Source organism: Canis lupus, chromosome 14, assembly GCF_003254725.2.
Source record: "Canis lupus dingo isolate Sandy chromosome 14, ASM325472v2, whole genome shotgun sequence".
In the NCBI taxonomy this organism is placed as follows: Eukaryota; Metazoa; Chordata; class Mammalia; order Carnivora; family Canidae; genus Canis; species Canis lupus.
In genome coordinates this window covers 55503890-55528637 of record NC_064256.1, presented here as the reverse complement: position 1 = coordinate 55528637, position 24748 = coordinate 55503890, and the positions used below count along the sequence as shown (strand labels likewise).

At 43.7% G+C, this 24748-nt stretch overlaps 1 protein-coding gene across 2 annotated transcripts in view; it reads right to left on the bottom strand.

The window, feature by feature from the left end:
* Positions 1-21199, bottom strand: part of MET (MET proto-oncogene, receptor tyrosine kinase) — a 126589-nt gene extending 105390 nt beyond the window's left edge. The window contains exon 1 of one of the 2 annotated variants that reach the window (XM_025464745.3): positions 20826-21199. In XM_025464745.3, coding sequence (XP_025320530.1) covers positions 20826-20916 — 91 coding nt within the window. In that variant the 5' untranslated portion in view covers positions 20917-21199. Of the gene's footprint in view, positions 1-7902; positions 8149-20825 lie in introns of those variants that run through there. The other variant, XM_025464746.3, reaches the window with a different exon arrangement.
* Positions 21200-24748: the final 3549 nt, after the last annotated feature.

The window sequence follows — 24748 nt, the reverse complement described above, 5'->3', positions numbered from 1 at the left end:
GCTTTTTCTTTTCTATCTATGTAATCTGCCAGATTGGGATGTGTGAGCAATTTTAATATTTATATTGGTAGTGACTCCAGAAATACTTCCACTTTTCATATATTTTTGTCTTGATACATTTATTCCCGTGACATGCCTGGATCAGGCTTTCAAGATAGAATGTCTTTTTTACTGTTTCTGTTTTTTTTTTCTTTCTTTCTGAAATAGTGCTGGCCATTTAACCAATTTTGAGCTCTTTACTAAAAGGAACACGTAAAGATGATTCAAGCAGATTGACTAATTCATTCTCTTAAAATGTTGTACACATAGCAGGTGAAACTGAATCATCCATAAAACATTTCTTTATTCCGTTTCAGTTGGTAGTTAAGATAATCTCACTGGCAAAACATTTCCTGGGAGTAATTATCTGAATGGCACCTTGGCCATTAAACCCTGGGTATTTAGGAGTATTTCCTTCAAAGAGGATTGTTGTTAGCGAGGAATATCAGTTCAGACTAAACTTAAGACCAGTTACTCCACTCTGTCTGCCATCTATCTGCCTCTGGTTTTTTCACTGAGCTAGCTTGGGTTTTTCATTCCCCAGAAATACATTTAATTCTCTAAGAACTTCTTGAGTAGCCACCTGTGCCTATCACTACTACTACTGTTGTCATTATTGTCCTCCTCAATCAACAAAAACGGGTCACAAAGCCCTGGTGTGTTATAGTTAAGCACTGATTGCTCAGGAAAAAAACACCACGAGTGTAATGGGATATATCTGTAAGAGACTTTCTAGACTCTGACAGGGGGAACTTTGCTTCCTTTAGAACCGATTTTCTTAGAAATCATAAAACTTTACAACTATATAGATAGCACTACATAGTTTACAGTCAGTTACATTCTCACCTCTAATCTGCATAATTACCTTATAAGGTAGGCATTATTCCCTTTCAGATGACAAAACTGAGCTTCAAAGGAGATAAAACATTATCTAAAATGTACTAAACATGCAATATGGTTCTTCTGAGTGTTTTTCTAGTGCTTTAAAAAAGATGTATTATGCTTATTTGAGCTATTTTAAATTGTTTGCACTTCCTAAAAATGATTTTTATCATTGACTGATATTTTGATCAATGATCATTTTTATCATTGATTGATATTTTGATTTTATCAAAAGGTGTAATATTTTAGTAAACATTTGTTTTAACGTATCAGGCTCTCATTGTCTCTACTACTGGCAACTCTTTTGAAAACTCTCCCTCCTCTCTAATGGGGCTGTCATCACATGGCTTACCTCCCTTACCACAAGGTGAGCTTGCAAACCCAGCCGGCCTTTCAATGAACTCTCCTTTTGACACACAGCTTGGTCGGGATAAGCATGTGACTAAAAAGCGGGACCAATCAGACTCTTTTTTTGAGATTTAATGTAGATACTGGGAGAGAATGTCTCTCTTTGAAAGATCACAAACACTACAGATGATGTTAACTTAAAAGTTTCTGATGCCCAACGTTGCCAGTATGTGGAGAAAGGTTGCCTGAACACAAAACTGACCCAAGGGGAAGGAGAACCCAGACATGGAGAGAGGCAGGTTTTCCATGAGACTGTTTGAGCATCCGTACCCACCATGTCTTAAGCTAACCAGAACCAGTAAAATCTTTCCTCCTTCCTTTCTCTCTCTTTTTTTTTCATCAGCAGTTTCACTGTGATTCTTTTATTCCTTCTTCCTGAAAAAGTCCTGACCAAATCATGTCCATCTAAAGATATTACAAACCTGTGAGCTTAAACACAAAGTCAAGTGCATAAAAGCAATTTTCAGTAAAATATTCAAGTAATTAGAACAAAGAACAAAGATGGTTTCCTTATTTACTTGAATAAATATTCCACTTTGCATTTGGAAACACATCTATTAGTTAAAATTTCTGAGGTGGTATACTAGCTCTTTCCTGCCATATATTTTCAATTTTTTAAAACAATATTTACATAACATAATCTCAAGACAGAAATAATGTATCTAAGTGAAGAGGCAAGATATAAAAAGCAGAAAAAATTTCAATACTGCTTTTAAGTATATAAAAGGGATTTATGATGATGGAAATGGCTGAGGCCCCATATTAAGGAAATTGCAGCCATAAAAAGCAGTCATAGTTAAATCTCCAGAAGGACTTGCAGAGTGAAATCCTAAGAAAAATTCTTAGTCCTTTCTATACTTATATTATTTGTTAACTTTCAAAATAGGCCCAGAAAAATGAAGTTAAAGAAATAAGATTGTAATAGGAGATTCCTGGTGACATTTAAAATATTGTGTTTAGGGGTGCCTGGGTGGCTCGGTGGTTCAACGTCTGCCTTTGGCTTAGGTCATGATCCCAGAGAGTCCTGGGATCGGGTCCCAAATGGGGCTCCCCATAAGGAGCCTACTTCTCCCTCTGCCTGTGTTTCTGCCTCTCTCTCTGTGTTTCTCATGAATAAATAAATAAAATCTTAAAAAGATGGAAAAATAAAATAAAATAGTGTACTTATAAACATTCACTACTTATGAAGAATTATATCACACAATATTAATCAAATATTTGTTAGCATCCATTGGATACCATGCCCTTATCTAGATACTCAGAGTTCCTACTCTCCAAAAAGTATATAGTCTGTGGATATGAAGACAGCAAGATAAATGTTAAAAATCTAAGTGTGTAACCTAAATCGAGAATGGAGCTACCAGGCTGTGGAGAAAGCACATTTTAAAACATGCTTTGTTAAACATTTGATTCTTATGCCTAAAGATTTAATAGTGTTATGATCATTAAAAAAAAAAGTCTAAACTGACTTTGGGAAGATAAAACAATATGCATGTCAAAAATCCCATCTAATGTAGCCAGACACTACTTTAACAATGAATAATGTTCTTTCCTTTTGTAGAGGGAGAGAAAGTGAGGATGGAGGGAGGGGCAGAAGGAAAGGAAGAGAGAGAAGCCTGAGCAGACTCCATGCCCAGCACAGAGCCCCGATGTGAGGCTTGATCCCACAACCTTGAGATCATGACTTGAGCCAAAATCAAGAGTTGGACCCTTAACCTGAGCTACTCAGATGCCCCTTCTTTGACAATGATTTCTAACTGTAAGTTGAGAGGACAGAAGAAATCTGGAGGATTTTTCAGCCCGACATTCAACTGCTCTTTTATATGACCACATTTAAACGATCTAAATACTCACAAGTCAGTCCTATATCTAATATTTATAGACAAGTTTGCTTGACAACATTCTTCCCAATAGCTCATAAAACCTTCTAGAGAAGAGATGAGATGTAGTGGAGAGTGTACGGGGCTTTGCTGTTAGACAGAATTTGATGTGATGGGAATCTGGGCTTTACCAATTACCTGTCTTATGACTGGAGTGTCATACTGTGTCAGTTTTTTTTTTTTTTTAATCTAAAACATGGGGATAATGATATACATCTTGTGGGTTGCCCATAAGGGTTAGCGATAAATCATAAGACACTGGCATTCAATCATGCAGCAAACATTGGCATTCGATAAATGTAGCTACCATGCTTATCCTAAGTTGTGTTTTAGCCAGTTTTTGGATGCCTTCGTCAAAAATGAGGAACTTGGCACAGTCCACTGGGTGAGCCCACTCCAAATACTTGGTAACTGTTTCATCACCATAATCCTCTCAGTTTAAATATTGTTATTTCTTATTTTCCAACCCTTTGGCCATTTGTGGTTTTCCTCTAAACCTGTCTCAAATTCTTGAGTCCTTCTTAAGTTGTCCTCCAAGGCAAAGGCCATTGTAAGGGCCTTCCATGCTAAGGAAGAACAACAAAAAGGGGGTTACCACTTTAAAGATGAGCCAACCCACATTCCCAGTTAAGTTTAGCAAATAAAGACATAGGATTCCTAGTTAAATTTGTATTTCAGATAAATAATGAATAATTTTTTAGTATAAATATGTCCCATGAATTTATTGTATGTGACAATCCTAGTTGCAGGCAAATGAAGACAAGTAAGGGAATAATTATCCTTTTTACTAACAGAACTCAGACTGAAAAGATTTTGGCCAAACATATTTATCTACTGGTATAGAACAGTATTTTTAAAGTTTTGTAGCATATACATGCTGCAAAATTGTATACGATTATTTTTGGTTTTGTTGTGCTGTTGCTGTGTGTCTAAAACATGCTGTTTTCAAAGTGACTACCAGAGTAAACTGTTTCAAATAGGTGATTTTAAATATCAGTGAGGGTGTAACTATATGAAAGGCAGTAAAAATACTTTTTAAAAATTAATTATTTATTTATTTACTTTTACTTTTTTTTTTTTTAAATAAAAATCAAGGAAAAGACTTGTGTACTTGTGGAGAAAAGTTACACTGTATATGGCAGCCTGTCACTGACATGAAATTTCTAAAACAAAAACTATCCCTAGATTGATTTGTATACTTTTTTTATAATAAACAAGCTTATCAAAAAAATCATGTAAAGGTGGCTATAAGAGAAAAGAAGTTAAACTAAACATGGCGCAAGAATAATTCTCATGTGTTTTAATTAATTAATGTTTTAGGGGCTCCTCTAAACACTGATGCTTGATGATTATACAAATACTATTTCTTTGAAAGAGACCTAAGCGGTGCTTTTACTCAGATTCTTATCCAATATTGCATCCCTTCTTCTTTCAATAAGCATTTTCAAAGTTAAAAATGATTAATTGTAGCATCAGAAAAAGCCAACTATGCATTTTCTAGTTGTAACACATGACTAAGACCATTGTCCAACTCTGACCTGGTAAGAATAAAGATAAAAAGAACAGAATTTCATTATAGTCTCAAGATTATCCTTCATACATTCATAGTCTGTTAGTAAACATCTTTGTCCTTTTAAGAACTGCTGAAAGTATTCAACTTGTGGGAAAGAAGAATAAATGGACATTTGTTTTAACATTGTACATACTGTAAAAAGTCCTGTTGAGAAAATACATTGAACTGTCGGAGTCCTGAATGACTGGACAGGCTTTTGCCCCATTAGTAAGCGGTAGGTCAGACAAGAATGTTTCATGCCCTTGAAAATGTGAATATTGAACTTTCACTGTTAAGAAAGTGCTAAGATGCTTGAAAAACCTGTAAATGTACTTAAAAATAATTTTCAGCCTGATGGATAGGTATACTTTTATAGTCCAGATTGTGCAGAAAGGCTACCAGTTTTTCTTTAATTAATCCAGGCACGGTGAATAGCATGAAGCTACAAATCACACATGAGAAGCATCTTCCTAAGTATGTATATTAAAATAAAATAGGCTTAGCAACTTTTTCCAGTCGTTTTCAAACACAAGGTTCTTGGAATAGGATAAACCTGACTGAACAGTCAGAATGTGAAGCACCGCAGGGAGACAAGTTAGAGAGGAAGCTGGTACATTATTCACTAATGAATCAGACATTTCCCTCCCTCAGTGCTGGAAAATGTCCTCAGCACAAGGCATGGTAAATTCCAAACAGGGAGAGCTGTACTCAGAATCGGGACCACATGACTGATCAATCTCTCTGATGTTAGGTAAAGGAGAAATCAAATATTTGTGAGACATGATGATGGCTAGTGGACCCCATTTGTGTCCTGGTAGCTGTCCTGTAAAGAGAAACCAGTATCCAGGGGAAGAGAGACCAGGGGAGAGACACAGGAGTGCCAAAGGCCAGGCCCTAACTCCAAAATAGGAGTTAAATCCATGTGAGGTCGGTGTTACCTTAGAACTCTATTTTCATTCAGTCCTTAGGGGTGGGTCTGAATTTTATTTTGCCCACACCTGAGAACTTCTCTTGGAAATCAGAGTTAGCAGGTAGATTCTCTGCCAGGGGAATGAACTAGGGACTTTTCTCAAGGTAAATTCTGTCAGTATGTATAACATTTTCTTTTTCGGGAAAAATAGAAAAAGACTTTTAGAAATCATAAAAATACTATGAGTGGATGGACTAGCCAAACCTCGTCATATTTTACATAGACGTGGATTCCTTGGGTGAATATAATGCAATTCTAACAGCATTGGGAGAAAAATTAAAAGCAAAGAAGTATCACTCTACTGAGATCAAATACAATCAGAGAGTAAAAGAACTGAACAAAATTTTCTATAAATACTTTTAAAGAGATAGAGAATGCTAAGCAAAAGCTATTCTCGTAAAAAAAAAAAAAAAGGACAGTACAGAAAAATAAGCACGTAAGTACAAAATCCGATTTCTAAAACTCAGTAAACACTCTGGATCCTTGAAAAATCAATAAACCAAAAGGTTAGTACAACTTAAAAACGACTGCGCTCAGGATTGCATTTATATAACTGATCAGTTCAAGGCAAAATAATCCAAGGCAGTTGTGTGTGTATATGTAGGGGGTATGTGTGCTTGAGGGAAAGAGAAACACAGAGAGAACTGAGAGGGCAAGACATTAAAAAACCCAAACCCTTTTCAAGGATATTGGTGTTGCTTACTGACTGGCAGGCCCAGCCTCCCGCCCCACTGTGCTACAAAGCGCTTTAAAGACAGGTGCACGTTGCTGAAGGAGCAGAGGGAAGAACAGCAAATTGAGGCAGATGGAGGGAGCGTCAAGGAGTATGTCAGTGTGCAGAGATCACCTGAGTTGGGTTTTGCAGGTTAAGCTGGAGTTGCTTAGGCATACTGAAGGCAGGGGACAGACAGGACGTGCAGGGCTGTTCTGGAAGCTGTAGTTGGCACAGGGACTATGTGGGTTGGACTGGGTATGGATGAAACTGGAAGATTAGGCCGGGGCCACATCACAGAAAGCCTTAGGCATCCTGCTGAGGGATCTGTAGTCTACGTGTAGTGAAGAGTCAGGGGGGGGGGGGGGGAGGGTTCAAGCAGGGGATGGCAGTGAGCACAGTCCTTACAACTACATATTAGACAACCTGGGCGGCGGTGTGGCGAGTGGACTGAAGCTAGAGGCCAGAAGGCATGACAGAAGGTCACCGTGTCTGTCCGGGCAATAGAAGATTAACAAGGGTGAAGACCCCCGTATCTTCACCTCTTTATTTCCAGAGAGTCAAGCCGTCCATCCTTCAAGCATCAGTTTTTTTAAGCCCAACAGCTACTTACGGCCAAATCTGACAAATATTAAAATTAAGGTCTTAATATATGGGAGGTGCTTGGGGTGGGGTGGGTGGGTGGGGTCCATCAGGAAGCAAAACAAACGCTCCTGCTCTTGTGGAACTTACTTTCTAGCAGTTGGGTGCAGACAACAAGTCATACATACATGTGGTGTGTTCCAAGGTGATGAGTGTTCAGTGTCGCTGGAGAAAAAAGAAGGAGAACGCAGGGTTGAGGGACCAGGAGCACAGACAAGGAAGTTGGTGGGACAGGCCTGTGGCTTTGACAAATTGGGAAGGTGGCTTTTAAGGAAAGAGCTGAAGGAGGAGAGGACTTTGCCACCGGAGATGTGAAAGAGATTTCAGTTTTCCTTGCAGGGGCAAGAGGGGTCGCGGGACAGGGTGCCTGACGCGTCGGAGGCGCAGCAGAGGCACAGCCAAGAAGCTTGGGCCCCGGCCCAGGAGACAAGACCAGACCAGAGAGGACAAAGAGGCAAACCATGTGGGGCCTCGTAGGTCACTGTGAGACGTGGGCTCTCAAGGGGGCGGAATGAGGAGCCGCTGCAGGGTACGGGCATGGCAGTGGATACGTTTGAACGGAATCACCCTGACTGTGTGCGGAAGGAGCCTGGTGGTGCAGGGGGAGGCCACGGGGCAAAAATGGAGAAGGGAGGTCAGTCAGGAGGCCGGAGAGGACGGGGCGCGCGGTAGGAGGCGGCTGCATCCGGTCCCAACCTGAAGACAGACCTATGAGGATTTGCTAATGGACCTGGAGATGAGGCGTGTGACGAAAAGCAGTCAGGAATACTCCAGATAGTTTGGCTTTTTAAACAGGGAGAAGGGTTTTGCCAGTTACCGACGTGGAGAGGCTCTGGCAGGAACGCGGGGGACCGGGGCGCCGCTCTTCTCAGGCTTCCAGTTGGAGATGCCCGGCGCGCGGCTGCATAGCGGAGTCCTTGGTTGAGGTGAAAGGTCTGCGCTGGAGACGTCAGTGGGGAAGTCGTGTGCGTACTGGTGGCATGAAAAGCCCTGAGACTGGACGAGAGCCCCAAGAAGGGGTGTAGAGAACGCAGAGGACGCCTCTGTGCCAGGGCAACCACAGCTGGCAGGCCGGGGAAAAGCAGCAGATGAGACAAACGTCAGATGACCTCCTGGCACCTCCACTTACTCCCCTGAAAACTTGCTCTACCGCTCCAGATCCCATCTCCAGGTCTCACATATCTCACTCTTCCAGGACATCACCCTTGACCCCCACCGGGAGGTGTTTTAGATATGTCCATCTGCTTCCATCCCCACTGCCACCACAGTGGAGGGCAGTGCCACTTCTTGCCTGGATTACGACGACAGCTTGCCACCCGGTATTCCGACTCCATCCTTGCTCCTTGATTATCCATTCCCCAGTTCACCAGAGGTATCTTTCTAAAATGACAATCCCATCATGTCGCTTTGCTCTTTAAAAATAGTTCAACTCCCGGGCAGCCCGGGTGGCTCAGCGGTTCAGCGCTGCCTTCAGCCCAGGGCGTGATCCTAGAGACCCGGGATCGAGTCCCACATTGGGCTCCCTGCATGGAGCCTGCTTCTCCCTCTGCCTGTGTCTCTGCCTCTCTTTCTCTGTGTGTGTTTCTCTCATGAATAAATAAATCTTAAAAAAAAAAAAAAGTCCAACTCCTCGGCACAGCTTAAAAGCCATGCATCATTTGGCTTCACCCTAACTCTCCAGCCTCACCTCTTGCCATCATCCCCCTAGGAATCTAGGCTCTAGCCACCTTGCCCTTCTTCAAGTTGCTGAAGCAAGCCATGTGCTCTCCTGCTCTGGGTCTCAGAACATGTGGGTCCCTTTTTATGGAATACACTTGTCCTCACCTGGTTAACTTACCCTTTCCTCAAGTCTTACCATAGGTGTGACATTTCGTTCAGGATGCCTTCTCCGGTACCTCTCTCACCCTCTAGGAATAGATTCGAAACCGTTTTACATGCTCACATGTCAAATCTGCCTTCTCCTTAGTTAGACTTTATTATGTTCTATTGTAATTCACTTATCTGTATCTCTCACTAGACTGGAAGCCCCATTTTTAGCCCCTTGCACAGTGTCATTACACAGCACCTGGCAAAGATTTGTTGAAGAAGAAATAATGAAATGAATTAATAAAGAATGACCTTGAACAAAGACTCTGACAGTATGGATATGATAGAAAAAAAAGACTAGGTTAGAAAGATATTCAAGAGCTAAAATTTATGTGAAGATGATCCAACATGGATTGTGATCATAGGGGAAGACTGTAAGAAGTCAGGGATGACTAAAAAATGTCTATTTTGGGTGTCATAAACAATGGTAAGATCATCAGGCAGAGAAAAGTTTGGGGGGCAAAAGAAATAGTTTGGTTAATAACTCTGAGGTGTCTTTTGGTCATTTGAGTGGAAGTGTTCATAGGTAGCTAATAACATGGCCATGGTGCTCTAGAGCAGAGAGTTGGACATAGCATTTGTGAACCACTGGTCCATCATTGTATTTGAAGTCATGGAAAAAAGTGAGATCACCTGTGGGCATGTTCAATATGTAGAATGAAGGAATTCAAACTTCAGATGTAAAGTTTAAACCCAAACTTTATTTTTATTTTTAAAGATTTTATTTATTCATGAGAGACAGAGAGAGAGAGAGAGAGAGAGAGAGACGCAGAGACACAGACAGAGGGAAAAGCAGGCTCCATGCAGGGAGCCTGACGTGGGACTCAATCACAGATCTCCAGGATCATGCCCTGGGCCAAAGGCAGGTGCTAAACCCCTGAGCCACCCAGGGATTCCCTAAACCCAAACTTTAAATGTAAAAAGGAAGTCTGGTATTTCAGAAGCTAGAAATTTCAAAAAAACAGAAGCAATACGTACGGTGTCACATCTCACAGAGAGGTCAAGAGGAATAAAAACAAAAGTGTCCATCAGATTTGGCAATGAGGAGGTTGCTGGTTATTAGAGTGAAGACAACTTCTTGGTAGTTGGCAACACACTGCTTGAGTGGAATGAATTAAAGAATGATTGAGGATAGAGACAATGAGTTAGAAATTATTTTCAAGAATTCTAAATTTATTTAAAGCATAAGGCAGAAGCGGGAGTGAATACTTACTATCGCTGTATAGTGAAAATCCTATCAGAATGTCTGCAGATGTGCTTTCTTGCTAGAAGCAGCAGCAAGTTGAGCAAGGGCCGAATGAAAAAAAGTGAGGGAGATTTTAAAAGATGGGCGGGGTTGGTAGGGAGGGGAAGATGCAGCAAGGTGCTCCAAGATGTCGGGAAGAATGGCATCAAGAGCATAGGCTGAAAAGACTATTTCAACATTTAAGACAGAAGCAGGGAGGTAAGAACGGGCGACATGGAAACCATCTGGGCTTCTGTTTATTCTCTAAGCTATAAAGGGAGATATTACATGGAGAATAAAGGAGGCCAAAGAGATTTCAAGAGGTTAAGAAAATGGTGAAAGTTTGGAATCACTGGGGGAATGTGGAGAACGGGAAATGACTAAAAAGTTTGCCTGAGTCAATACAAATCCTAATAACGATGCTGATTCCAATGGAGTGTCCAAGCAGCCAACAAGGTAGACTTGGAAGTTAAATGGTTCCATGATCATGACCTTGGTAGTGAATTCCTTGTAATGTTTATATAACTCATCAGATCTATGGGCCTTCATTAAAGGGCAATGCCAGCATTTTATTATTTTTATTTCAAAACCAGTTTTATTGAAAACCACAAGGAATAATTTCAGGGAAAAGGAAAACATACTGAGCCAGTTACTCTGCTCTCTTTTTCAATAAAACCAACAATTTGAAGATGTGAAAGAAATGAATCAGATATAATGATCATCTAACTCTGAAAATTAAAACCCATTTAGGAATTGTGAGGGAGGCTTGATTCTAAATACCAGTCTAGTTATTCATTCAGAATCTTTAGTAACATTTGGAAAGTAATTAATCAACTTATGACATAGACTGAAGGGCTGTCACCTTTCATTGTGGTTAATGAAACTGTCTGGGGTTTTATCTGTATACTCTTCTGGGGAGAACAATCTATTGACCAATCTATTTTGTAAGCTCTGTGAAGAGCAGAAGAATATTTAAAATCATTAAGTTCTGATGTACAGATTTCAATAAACAAGTATATGTGAATAAAACTGAAATAAAATTTAGAAGTATCTTAATTTTGACATGACAAAAAGTGAATTTCTGAAAAGTCCAAAATATGTATTCAGTTCTGTTAGGAAGACACTTTTTTCTGTCAACAAACTTTATTTGGCTGCTTCTTTATATAATTCAGTAGAACTTAAAATATATATTGTAGGGACGCCTGGGTGGCTCAGTGGTTGAGCGTCTACCTTCAGCTCAGGGCATGACCCTGGGGTCCAGGGATCGAGTCCCACATCGGGCTCCTCCTCTTCCCCAGGGAGCCTGCTTCTCCCTCTGCCTGTGTCTCTGCCTCTCTCTCTGGGTCTCTCATGAATAAATAAATAAAATATTAAAAAATATATATATAGTATGATCTTATACTTAACTTAAAAAAAACCCAGCTAGGGTAATAACATTTTAAGCCCAAAGGTTCACGCAGGCCCTAAAATATTCTATTTGCCTGCTGTCTTTGTCTCAACTGGCCAGTGGTCAGACCATGAGCAAACCCTGCATGGTGCAGCAGGAGCTGAAGGCATTCTGCTTGAACGTGAGGCCAGAGTCAGGCGATAGCTGCTCACCTAAGACTCTCAGAGGAGCAAAAAGACTGAAAGTAAAGGCAGACGCCGATAGAAGCTTTCCTCGAGTCTTCAGACCACTGTCTGAGTTTGCGTTTGGAATATAACAAACGTAATTACTACACATACTCCAGCATGAACTCTGTATAATCAAAGCCCAAAGAAATAGCCTCAGGACAATACCTGAAAGAGAGATATACCCACGGCAGATGGCCCTCCAACAGAGAACAGTTACGGATATAGTTTTGAGGGCTGTAACTTTTGATCCCAACAGTTATTGATGCATTATAACGAGCTGATGCACTAGAAAATGCCAGTTAAGAACGTGGTGTAAATTTTTTTTTTTAAGTTTTCTTAGTTTTTCTTTTAATATCATGAATTTTTCTAAGAACGTAGAATTTCATTTGTAGTGTTGACTGCAATGCTTAGAATACACCCCGAACACTCAGAATAAACGATCCTTCTGCTTCCTGCTACAGAACGCGGCTATTCTTACTGGTGTCTGAGGGTAGAACAGAGTAAGAGGCTGATCTCGGACTGGCCAGATGATAGTCTTGCTTCGCCCGGAATCAAGCCACATGACAGAGGAAGTTCAGACTTTGCTTCCTTATCACATGCCCTACCATTTTCCTGTGAGTGTCCCTTGATTCCCCACTCAGTTTTGACCAGCCTTTTTCCTATTTGGAAGGCAGCAGCCTGATTCCTCATTGTGCCACTTTCTTCACCACCTGCGGGTATCCACCCACCTCTCCCCTCCTGTAACCTCACTGAGCTAACACCCCATTGAAACTTCTAAGTCTTCTCTTTCGTTATTTATTTTCTCCATCTGTGGCTTGAGAGTTATCACAGAGACCTTCTTAAAGGGAACTACAGTGTTCCAAATGTACAGATAGGAGGGCATGTGACTGCTTATTTATCAAATTATGAGAAATTTTAGTTTTAAGAATCATCTAAATATGAATATGCAGATATTGATATATGATAATTACTAGTGGTTTGAGCAACCATTTACACAGAAATTAAGCATGTCAAAACTATATGAATAAGTTACTCCTTACACAGTGCTATCATAATTGAGTTTCAAAACAAGTTTAATGATGGTATATGTATTCCGTAAACCGTCAGGTTCACCTAAAAGGACCTCTACCTAAAGACCATAATAACACAATTTTCCTTTCTTTCCCCACCGAGATATAAGAAATCACCAAAATCTGTCACCCCAATGTCATACAGAAACAACACCCTTTTTTGATCAGGAAAGGTTTTCTGAGGACAAAATGCAGGGAGTAGTTAGAAATACACAACATGGTATCAGGAAACTTCTCAATGCCCATGTTTCATTACTATGCCTTCTTCTAAATACTGCTTTCTTTCTTTTAGAGAGGGGCTGCTGTCTCCATAGCCATCAGTACCCTAATCTTGTGCATTTCAATGGCACTTAAAACTACATATTTGTGCAGAGTCCATATGGGAAGTCTAGTCACCAGAAAATACACACTCATAAACAGGAAGTCTAACTACAGTAAGAAGGTGTTTTTCTCCACACAATAGAGTTCAAAGATGTGTCATCTATGTAATCTGGAGCAAAACCCCACACCCCCATTATTGTTGAGTATCCCTCTCTTTCCTCCTACATTACGGCAACTTATGATTATAGCATTACGTTTTCTAAGCCTGTTTGAACTTGCTTATGGATACAAACGACCTGCCCTTTTCTGTGCAAAGCTTTCAATCAGTAAGCACGTCAAGGTGGGAGGAAGGATGGCAGGAGAAGTAAGATGGGGAAAAAATCAATTTTCAGAAAGCATATGGTAACAACTGAATATTTAATCTAATTAGCCCAGAAATGCCTTCCTATTTTCAGCACTCTTTGCAAGGCAGTTGCTTCGTGGTACAGAATGAATTTCAATAAATGTCATATATTTAGTTTGATGGCTTATTTTTAAAATTTGTCGAACCAGGTCACTGACTTAGAATAGATTCATCCTGAAACATGACAGATGGATACTGCTATTGAATAGAAAGATTGACATTAGCTGGAAGGTTCTGGGCAGAAGAAAAAGTCATTCATTTAACATTCAACAAAACATTTACTGAGTACCTACTGTGTGTTAGGATAAAATGTTAAATATTTGGGCTTTATCTTTTTTTTTTTTTTTTTTTTAAGCCAAAATCATTTCCTTGGGGTAGTAAGAATTACAGCTAAATAATACTGGGTCTTTAAAAGTACTTACATTTTTCACATTGCATCAGAAAACTGCATTAGCACTCATTCAAATATTCATTCTGTTATGGTTGTGAGATTTTAGACCTAATTCAGATTTTTGAAGATGCTGTTTACTGACCCTTAGCGAAAACCAACTTCCTATTCTTCTGCAACAAAAAAGGCCTTACATGGCTTCAAAGATTTCTTAAACATCAAAGAGCTTAGAGAGACATACAGTTTATGGGTAATGATTTAGGATTTAGTGAATCAAAAACACATGGATTAAATTTCCTTTAAAAGACCCCGAGGTTTAAATTTTAAGAGCTAAAATGTTGGTCTGAACACACATTGGTCTTAAGAAACGCCAAAAGTTATTTTTAAAGATACTTTGAATTGTCTTGTAGACCCAAAACTTGGCTGGATTTTCCTTTCTCACATGATTAGACTGCAAAGGAGACAACCTGCCTTCTGTTAAACAAATTTACCCCACTCCTTTCTCTCTCTCTCTCTCTCTCTCTGTGTCTTGTGAAGACTACATTACAGCTGACCCTTCAACAAGGTTGGAACTGCATGGGTCCACTTATACAGTACAGTACTGCAAATGTATTTTCTCCTCCTTAGGATTTTTTAAAAACATTTTTTCATTTTATCATATGAATACAGTATATAATATATGTAACATAATATGTATTAACTGTTTTTGGTAAGATTTCTAGTCAACAGTGGCTATTAGTTCAATTTTGGGGGAGTCAAAGTTACATGCAGATTTTTGACTGTACAGGAGGTCAGTGCCCCAACCCCCTTGCTGTTCAACGATCAACTGTATTTCAAAGGTCTCCAGCTTTGAATGTTCTTCTTGATATTTTCAATAAAATATTAAAAATTAGAAACATTCCCATGGTCTTATGGAATAACTGCAGTACTTTTCAGTTCCTTCAAGTCAATTATTTTTTCTTACATACAACTTCAAAATTGGACTAAGATTTTAGATCCAACTATCGGGTAACAAGGGATCACTTCAAAACAGGAAAAAGCCACTGATATTAATATGTGCTCTGTTTCATGATATATTATTATATTTGCATTTAAAATAGTAGGAAGAAATACAGTACATAGTCTTCCGTTCTAACACAATGGCCTTCCGGAAGGCCACTAGCCTGGGCATTTCACTGAGTTTTTAGGATTAAAGGAAACAAGTTAGTGCACAACCTGTGAGCTTTCATTCCTTTGGAAAAATAGATTGCAGTACTGATCTGATGGTTTCTAAAGGGCACTTGAATCCAATGCTGTACATGTTTTAAATTTCAATTGTAGAGAAGTAACTAGTCAAGTTCAGGCACATCTAAACAAAACACAACATAACAAAAGCACCAGTATTCCAAAGAGGGAGTTTATCCTGAATGAGAACTTGGAAATGAAATCTATACATAAAGTTATGATGAACTGAGGCTTCAGAAAGTGACTGCTTCACTTAAGAATGAAAAAAAGTAGATTACCCTTTAGCTCACAAATATACATAGTTTGATAGAAAGTATATTTGTTGAAGAGCTTAGAAAAACAAGTGTGAAAAAAAAAAAAAGAAAAACAAGTGCGTGCTAAAAGGTGATGAATTATATAATATCTTTTTTTTTGTGGATTGCTAAGCTAATTTTCTAGAGGGAGGAAGAATCTGAGAACTCTAGAAGATAAGCACGCGGCAAAAGTGGCTCTGGGCATCTTTGGCCATACATGCTGCTGAATTCAACAACACCTGAAGGTGACACAGGGGACCAATTGGCAGGTATAGTCATGGCTAAGGATTGCAAACAAGACCACCAGAAGCCAAATCTGACACCGAAACTTTTTGTCAATCCTGCACACTATTTTAAAAGATGCTGAGTCAACACTTTAAAGTGGAGAGGTTTCTAGCTTCTCTTGAAAATCTGAAAGATACACCTACCACACGGGCCCATGCCACTTACTGGGCTTCACGGCAACTCTGATGATGCCAAATGCTGGCTGTCTCCTGTTAGGTGGGGCCTTTTCCAAGCAGGTTGTTGGTTTCTAGTGAAATGGTTAGTTTCATTCATTTAGGTTACCTGCTGGCAAATCTTTTTTTTTTTTTACTATAATCTCCACGTTCCACGTGGGGCTCAAACTCACAACCCCAAGAGTGAGTGAGTTGCATGTTCTACTGACTGAGTCAACAAGGTGCCCTCTCTTGGGTTTCTGGGGTATTTTTTTTCTTTCCTGTTGGCAAATCTTGATGCAGGACACAGATTGGGCAGAAAGAAAGAGGAAGAAAATCCGACATAGTGGCTTCACATTGGAAAGGGAAAAGAAAGGAGAGAAAGAAGAAAGAAGGAAGTGCAAAACAGGCTGCACACACAGGCAGCAACTGTCTCCTTTGCAGTCCCCAGATATTTACCATGGAAGGGATCGGAGATGGAGGCTGTGAATACTACTCTCAACAAATTCTTTTGGACCAGGTTTACAGTGTAAAAAATAAGAAGGAAAATTGTCTGAATGGAGCCATAACCTTGATCAAGGATGGCATGTGGACATGGGACCAGGTAAATGCAGGAAAATACCATGGGTTTGCTTCTTCCATACACAATAAACCAAGGGATGTGGCCACTTCTTCATTGTCACTTTTGAGCCTGCAGTGAACTATGGCAGGCACGGTCCGGGTATTTCTGGTAACAATCAGGGACTCCAAGTGGAGCTGTGCAGGTTGGGCACTGCACAATTCCAGAGACAACAAAACCAGAATGGCACTCCTGAGAAGTGCAAAGTAGAAGCTCTACTCCAGATATCGACAGGACTTACTTTCTTATCTCTTCCAGGTTCTAGTTCAAAGGCCACCTTCAAAGTGAAGCCTTCTCTGACTACTACTTACTGAATTTTTTTTTATCTTACTGAATTTTTCAATCACCACTCCACCCTCTCTTATCCTTGACAGTCCTCACTTTGCTTCCTCGTAGCTCTTATCACCACTCAGAAACAGCATTTTAATTTATGTATTTTATTTATTGTTTGCCTTCCTTAATACAGAACAGAGCATCATAATATCAGAGATCTTAGTCTGTTTTATTCTCTACTGCTTTACCAGAGTCTAGAATTATGGCTGGTAGGTGTTCAATAAATTATCCTGAATGACTAAATCCTCAGTCACATTCTTAAAGTATAAGAACCTGGCTTTCTCTAGAACTTGTGATTCTCTGGCCGTATTCCATAACTGCCCTGATAATATTCATAAATAATCCTTTGTTGTATTAGAAGAAATACATTTTCAAATTCTATGGATCATGATACAATTTTTATGACCCATAGGCTCTTTTTTTTAAAAAAAGATTTTATTTATTTTTACATAATCTCCATACCCAACATGGAGCTTGAACTTACAAACCCAAGATGGACTTGCATGCTCTACTGACCGAGCCCATGAGGCACCCCTATATGGCCCATAGGCTCTTAATATGAATTCTACGGGCCCTATAGCTACACAATTAATTACAGAAATTAAAGACAACATGCATAACCTGCATAAATATACTTGTGCAAATTTACACAATCATAGAAGAAATATGTATACCTGGATATGCAATTAGCCAGTTAACTTCTTTTTTTCCACTGAGCTCACACCTCCTGCTACAAATGCCACACGTGTGATTTTTCTCTCAATTACATTTTACAGCTTATAAAAACACTTTCTTCATTTTGTCCGTTGAAAAGCAAAGGATCTGTAGTAAGATTTTACTGGATGTTTTTATTGAAACAAATCCCAAGGGGAATATACTAAACTGTTAAACACAGCTGAGGAGATATCTGAGAATGGGCTTTCTGATAGTAGGATAGATTACAAAATTACTCGCAGCTCTTAATCTGATAACAGGAGCAGAATGCCCCACACATATGAATGATGGCTTTTTCTGGTATGCTTTACCACAAAAAGAGAAAGAACAAAAAAAAGAGCGCTGGAGAAACAGAAGGTGAGAAAAACTCCAGAGACCAGAAATGTTGCATTCATCATTTATCACTAACCTAAGGATCCCTAACTATGCTTCAGTGGAAAATGCTTCAAATAGTTAACCTTTGAAGCTGGCTGGGCAGAGGTGCTGTCCAGATAGCATGGAGGCTAGGCTCACACACAGCTTCCTTACCTACAGGAAGGAAAGGTTACAGTACTGACATCAACCTGGTCTATTTTGTAAGGCTGTTGTGTATCAGCAAGAGGCTATGCTCAGAAACAGCATGAAAATTTTATGAGGCCTTTAAGTCCCAATCTTTTGATGTTTAAAAGAATTTCTATTATGTAAATGGGATGATTTCTAATGTCATCATTTTCCTGTTACATTCCCTTAATAATCATGGATCTTAGTTCCATAATTTTGTGTGTTATTAATCTGAAATTCTAGATTATAAACTCTTCAAGGGCAGAGATTGCATTTCTCCCTTTTAAAAAATATTTCTCTAGTACCAAACATATATGATGCTCAACATACAGTTCTTAGCTATTTTTGGTGATGCAAATGTGAGCCTGGCAGCAACTCAGTGCCAGTTAAGAAAAGGGAATCAAAGTGATCCTAAATTGACATTAGTCAGTATATTTATCAGTCATTACTAGGAGGTTACTATTTATTTTGCATTGAGCAAAGCCCAAGAGGAAACTGCCCTGAGGGCTCTATGTCAAAGACACCAGTTTCAACATACACCACTGAGGTAAAGGAGGTTAATTTCCTGGTACTTGAGTTTCTTCATATTCCCTTCCCTTAAGGCAGCACAATTAGGAAATCTGGTATTCCACGAACAAGCAAGGAGCCCAAGGAAAGTATCAGGGATGATGGGGAAAAGCAAAGCAGGGCTGGCTCTGGTGAGCCTAATGATAGCCAAGAAGAAACCTCTGAAATAGGGTGAAAGAATGGGGACACAGAAGGGTCGGGAAGCCACTCGGACCCAAGGAAGGGGAAGGGATGAGGAGAAAGGGGCAGAAAGATGGGAGGTGCTCTGAAAATACAGGGAGCTGTGTACTTTCCCTGGGTGTGTCACCACAGGCGCTGGCACAGTCACCTAGGGAAAGCTGTGTGTCTTGAAAGGAGTAACCCTTTTAAGTTATTCAGGTTGTCTTGAGATGACCACACAGGAGAAAAAAGTTTATTTGAGGCTATTACATAGATTTGTAAAAGGAAAATTAGACTGTTATTCTGAATTAGTACTTTTTTTTAGCCAATAACTAAGAAAATGGACTTTTGAAATGTATTTCTTAGTCTAAGGCACATTAAAACAAATTCTGAACATTTCAAGATTACGGTGGGACACATGCTCATATAATCTTCAAAGGAATTTAGAGAATAAGGGTATTTCTCCTGCTTAGAAAAGTGTCATTTTCCTTTCATCGTAGTTTTAAAAGTCACAAAAATATCATCGGCTTTCATATTGACGCGCTATGGTTAATCTTGTGTATCTTTATCATTCAGATAAGCCTCACCCATTAATCCTGAAGGGACGGCGTGTCTATCTGATGTAAACCCCTACTGTGATGTATTAAGAACAAAGCGATCCTTGAAAAAGTGGAACTCAGCAGATCATCTCCTATAAGCGATCAAGTCCATCATATTCAAATCAAAATATACTTAGGTTAGCAATTAGAGGCTCATGCACTGTTAAGTTTGAAACCTGAACAGATTTTTCTAAAAACACTAGTGTCCTTTATAGGCACTTGGACACATTTTTGGCACTACAAAAATTTTCTTAGGAGTAATATAAATGTCACTGGTGTTATTCAGCAGTTTAAAAAGAATGAACACCCAATGAATACACCACAGACTTGCTGTGTATGGCATCGAGGCACCTCACTTCTCTTCTAGTATGGAAGTTTCCAGGTTAAAACAAAGCCCCATACGCTCGGAGATGGAAAGGAAAGCTATGTACGTGTCAATAACCCAAGCACCACTTAACAGTTTACATAAAAACACAATTTATGTCCCAGTGGTGCAGAGAAACATGATGCACGACATTTTCAGATCATCTTCATGCAGAAAAAAAAAATGCATTCATTAGTCAGCTAGAATAGTTTAGCTCTAAAGGACAATACTGGTTTTCTGGATCCATCTGCCGGCAACGTCCATGTGTCTGGCTGGAGGCAGCGACAGGACAAACCCTCGCCCAACGCCACTAAGTGGGAAGTGGGAACGGGGTTCTCGGGATTCAGGGGAGGGTCCCTAGAGTCTATGCCGTCGGTCGCTTTTTCCCAGCGCTGTCCTAGTCCCCGAGCATCGGGGCTCGGCCCGGGGCGCAGCCCGGTCCTTCGGCCCAGGACCGCGGACACCCGCTGAGCCGCGGGGCCGCTCTGGACCCGGAGCTGCGCGAAGGGAGACGCGACGCCCGGGGCAGCTCTCCCCGCACCAGCCGCCGGCACCTCTGCAGATGCCAAGCTGCCCAACGGCTCTCCCCGAGCGGGGCACTTGGTGGGGCAGCGCGCCGCGCCGGCCAGCGGGCGGGGAGCACACGGGCGGCCGCGCAGCCTCAGCGCCCCGGGCAGCCCCGCACCAGCCGGCCCCGCGCCCCTCCCGGCCCCGGCCCCGGCCCCTGCCACACCGGGGGCACCGCGCACCTGGCGGCCACGGGCCCGGCCTGGGGCGGAGCACCTGCCCCTGCAAGGATGCCCGCGCGCCCCGCCGGGCGGGACCCCGACCCCGACCCCAGCCCCTCCCGAGCGCCCGGGCGGCCCCCGCGCCCGCGCCCGCCCCCGCCCCGGGTCGCCCGGGCGGCCCAGGACCCCGGCCCCCGCCGCGCCCCCGCCGCGGCCCGCGGGGCCCCGAGGGGAACAAAGGGCCCGAGGGCCCGGGTGCGGCGCGCGTCGCTTTACCTTGCGGCGTCCAAGCCCCGCGGAGACGTCGGAGGCGCGGGAGTCCGCTGTCGCCCCGCGCCCGGCCCGCGCCCGCCGCGCCGCTCCGCATCCGCTCCCCGGCGCTCGGCCGCTGCGCGCGGCGACGGCCGCCGGCTCACCTGCGGGGAGGCCAGCCCCGGGCCTCCGCCCGCCCGCGCGCTCCCCGCTGACTCAGCCCGCCATCGCCGCCCCGGGGCGCGTCCAGGCGGGAAGCACGGCCCGAGCCCGGCCCCAGGAGCCCGGCCCCGGCGCCCGCCCCCCGGCACGTGTGCGCCGGCCCCGCGCGGCTCGTCCCGCCGCAGACCCGGGGACCGGCAGCGCCCGGAGGGGAAGCCGGCCCCCGCCCTTCCTGCCGCCCGCGCGCCGCGCCGGTGCCCCGGGGGTCGCGCTTCCTCCCGCCCCGCCCGCCCGCCCGCCCGCCGCGCCGCCGCCGCCGCCGCCGCCAAGGTGGAACTTTCTAGGTGCACCACAAGTTTCCTCGCCCCCCGCGCTCTCAGCTCCCAGCGCGGGCAGCGCCGACGCGGCGCGGCGGGCAGCGGGCCCCAGGCTCCCCCTCCCGGCGCTCGGGCGCCCAGCGTCAGCCCGCGGGACGCCGGGCGCGCCCCCTCCGCCCCCCGCCCCCTCCCGTCCCCGGCTCCGCGCCCCGCCCCCCCACTCCGCGCCCCGCAGCCCCCGCCGCTCACTCCGCGCTGCCCTCCGCGCCCCGCCCCGCCCTCCGCTGCGCGCCCCTCCGCCCCGCCGCTCCGCTCCGCGTCCTCCTACTCCGCGCCCCTACGCCCCCTCTCCGCCCACTCCGCGCTCCCCTGCTCCGCGCCCCGAACCCCCACTCCGCGCCCGCCCCCCCCTCACTCCGCGCCCCTGCGCCCCCGCTCCCCCTTCCGTGCTCACTCCGCGTCCCCTGCTCCGCGCCCCGCTGCCCCCTCCGCTGCCGCCGCACCCCGGCTCACTCCGCGTCCCCTCCGCCCCCGTCCCCCGTGCTCACTCCGCGCTCCCCTACCCCGAGCCCCGCCGCCCCCTCTGCTCACTCCGCGCCCCTCCGCGCCCCGCCGCTCCAGTCCACCCCCTACTTCGCGCCCCTCCGCGCTCTGCTGCTCCACCGCTAGCCCCCTACGCCGCGCCCCTCCGCCCCCCTCCGCGCCCCGCTGCTCCACTCCGTGCCCGCTCCGCGCTCTCTTCGCTCCCCCTACCCCGCGCTCCCTCCGCTCCACTCCGCTCCCTCTCTGGTCCACTCCGTGCCACTCCGCGCTCCCCCTGCTCCACTCCGCGCCCCCGCCGCGTACGCTCCGCGCCCTCCGCCCCCCCCCCCTCCGCGCCGCCGCCGCGCCCCCTTCGCCCCCTCCGCGCGCTGCGCCCGGGAAAGGCGCGCGCCCGGGCTCAGGCTGCCCCGCGCTTGTTAGCGGCTGAGCCCCGGCGGGGTGGGGGCGGTGGGACCCCACAGAGACAGGGCGCTCATTGTCAGGGCGGAGGTGGGAGTGGATGCACAATTGTCCCGATGATTTCATTATGCAACGATTATCCCCTTTATTATAATAACTCAGCTTTCTGCAAGGAAGAACAACGCAGGAGTTTAGCCCTGACAAAACTTCAGCTTCTTTCAGGTTTTTTTTTTTTTTTCATAGCAGGAAACAGGCTGATTAAATAACTAGGCAAACAGCAATGAACAAGCAAAACAAAAGTTTAATTCTTGAATGTTGAAATCGTATGATTAAAAAAAAAAAAAAAGGTTGTGGGGGCCTGGTGAACTGTACGAGGCTCCTGTTGGGACTTTTTGTCCTTCACAGGCCTGACCATCAAAAGTGACATTAACCTTCTAGAGAAAATAAGCCCCGGGAGGTACCAACCTAAGGACCCGAGCGTTGCCTCTTAGGCCTTCACATGTCCCCACCTGCGTTAGGGCTTGTCACGCAGCGGCGGCTGTTAGTTACTTGTCAGGGACAAAACAACATTGGGCAGGTTCAGGAATTATTCACCATGGAATGAAAAGTAGAGAAGTATGATAAGAAGAGTTGGCCCTTTCCCGAGCGCTTACTGTGTGCACTGAGCAGGCACTTTCCTGGGGACCACGCAGAGCAGCCTCAGTCCTCTAAAGTAAGTACCGCATGATTCCCCAATTTTATGGAAGAGGAACTTTCTCCTATCGTGTAATACTAGAGCTTTGCACTGAACCGTTTTGCAGATGAGGAACCTGAGGGCCTGAGGGTTCCTGGGAGGGTCACACGGTCGGTGAAGGAGGTGAGGTTGGAACCCAGCTCTCCAACCCCCGGGCAGGTTTTCTGCTCCCGGAGCGAGAGGGCCAAGGCTGGCGAGGCCAAATACACAGCGCAGCGCGGCTGAAGCCTTCCTGACCTCACCTGGTACCTGAACGATGACCCTGGTTAGTAGTTATATAACCACATTAGTTATATAAATGCTCGTGCTTATTAAATGCTGATTTGCAGGTTGGACGGCCCAGGTCCTACTTATGGACAGATCAGTTATAGATTTGGGGTTCAGTCCCAACTTCCAATTAAAGGCGAATCAACTAATGAATTCACACACACGCTCACAATTAACCATAGTTGTCCAGAGGAATAACTAGAGTGCTGTTTCTCTTTCCTGGTTCCCATAGCAATGTTAACTGGATATTTAGATTGCATTATATAGTTGCCTTAACAGGTTTTCCGAGTTTGTGTGCCGCGATAAACACGTAAAAGAAAAAAAAAATTCAATGAAAGTAGTAGAGAGACCCAGAAGAACAGTACAAACTGGAAAATAGATCCAAATAACGTATTCTGTATTTTCAGCACCGAAGTCTCCCAGTTTCTAGTTTCTGACAAAATTCAATCCAATTTTGAGACTGTATTAAGACTTGTCATTTTGATTTATTAACCGTGAGTAGGGAGATAACATTTTGTAAAAATCACTAGGAATAGCATAATAAAAGTATCCGAGTATCAAAGTAATGAGTTTTTGCATGCTACCCAGATAGGTTTGATCAGGGAAACAGTGAGAAATCATTTCACATATTTGGAAGTGGGGAGAAGCAGATACTTTGAAAAGGCAATAGGAGTTCTACAGTTTAGTTTTGGTTTTGTGGCTAACTTTAATTGTTACTGTTTAACTTTTCCTCGGGTCGGTGGCATGGGTGACACACTGTATGATGAAGTTCTTTTGGTATTTTCCTAACGAAACCAAACTCCTGTGGCCAGCACTGTTGCCTGGCTAAGCCAGCACCTGTTCTCAACCAGCTATTCCTTTGCCTGCCTCCACCTCCTGCGGCTAAAGAAAAGAGATACTTGCTTTCCCGGACTTCTTAGCAGCCAGACATGGCCATGTCATGCCATTCTGGCAGGAAGGTTAAGCTAAAATCTGTTGGGGACTTCTGGGAAAGAGTTTAGTTTCTTAATTAAAGAGATCTAAGAGGCCAGTGCCACCCCTTCTCACTACTTGCTTTCTTGAGTTTATACATGATGCCCAGCCGAGAGCCAGCCACCTTGTGGCCATGAGGAGAGAAGTTGGTTCTGACATTGCTGAGCTACAGCACCAATGCCAGTAGACCCCTACTTCCAGATTTCTTATTTTGTGGGAAAATACTTGTTTCAGATGCTATTCGCCAGAATTCCTGTCACCTGTAGCCAAAAGCATCTGTAACCGACCTACCCCTCAAGTGGGGAGCAAGACATCTCCAAGGCCGAGTTTAGAATAGTGGTTAAGAAATTCGCAGGCACCCAACTGGCTCAGTCAGCAGAGCCTGTGACTCTTGATCTCAGGGTTGTAAGTTCCACTTACAACTTACAATTTATTTTACTTAAGTAAACAGCAAGAAAGGAAAAAAAAAAAAAAAAGAGTATGGGTTTGAGATCCAGACGGTCAGGATTTCAATCCCAGTTCTGCTGCTTGCTTGCTTGCTGTGGCACTATAGG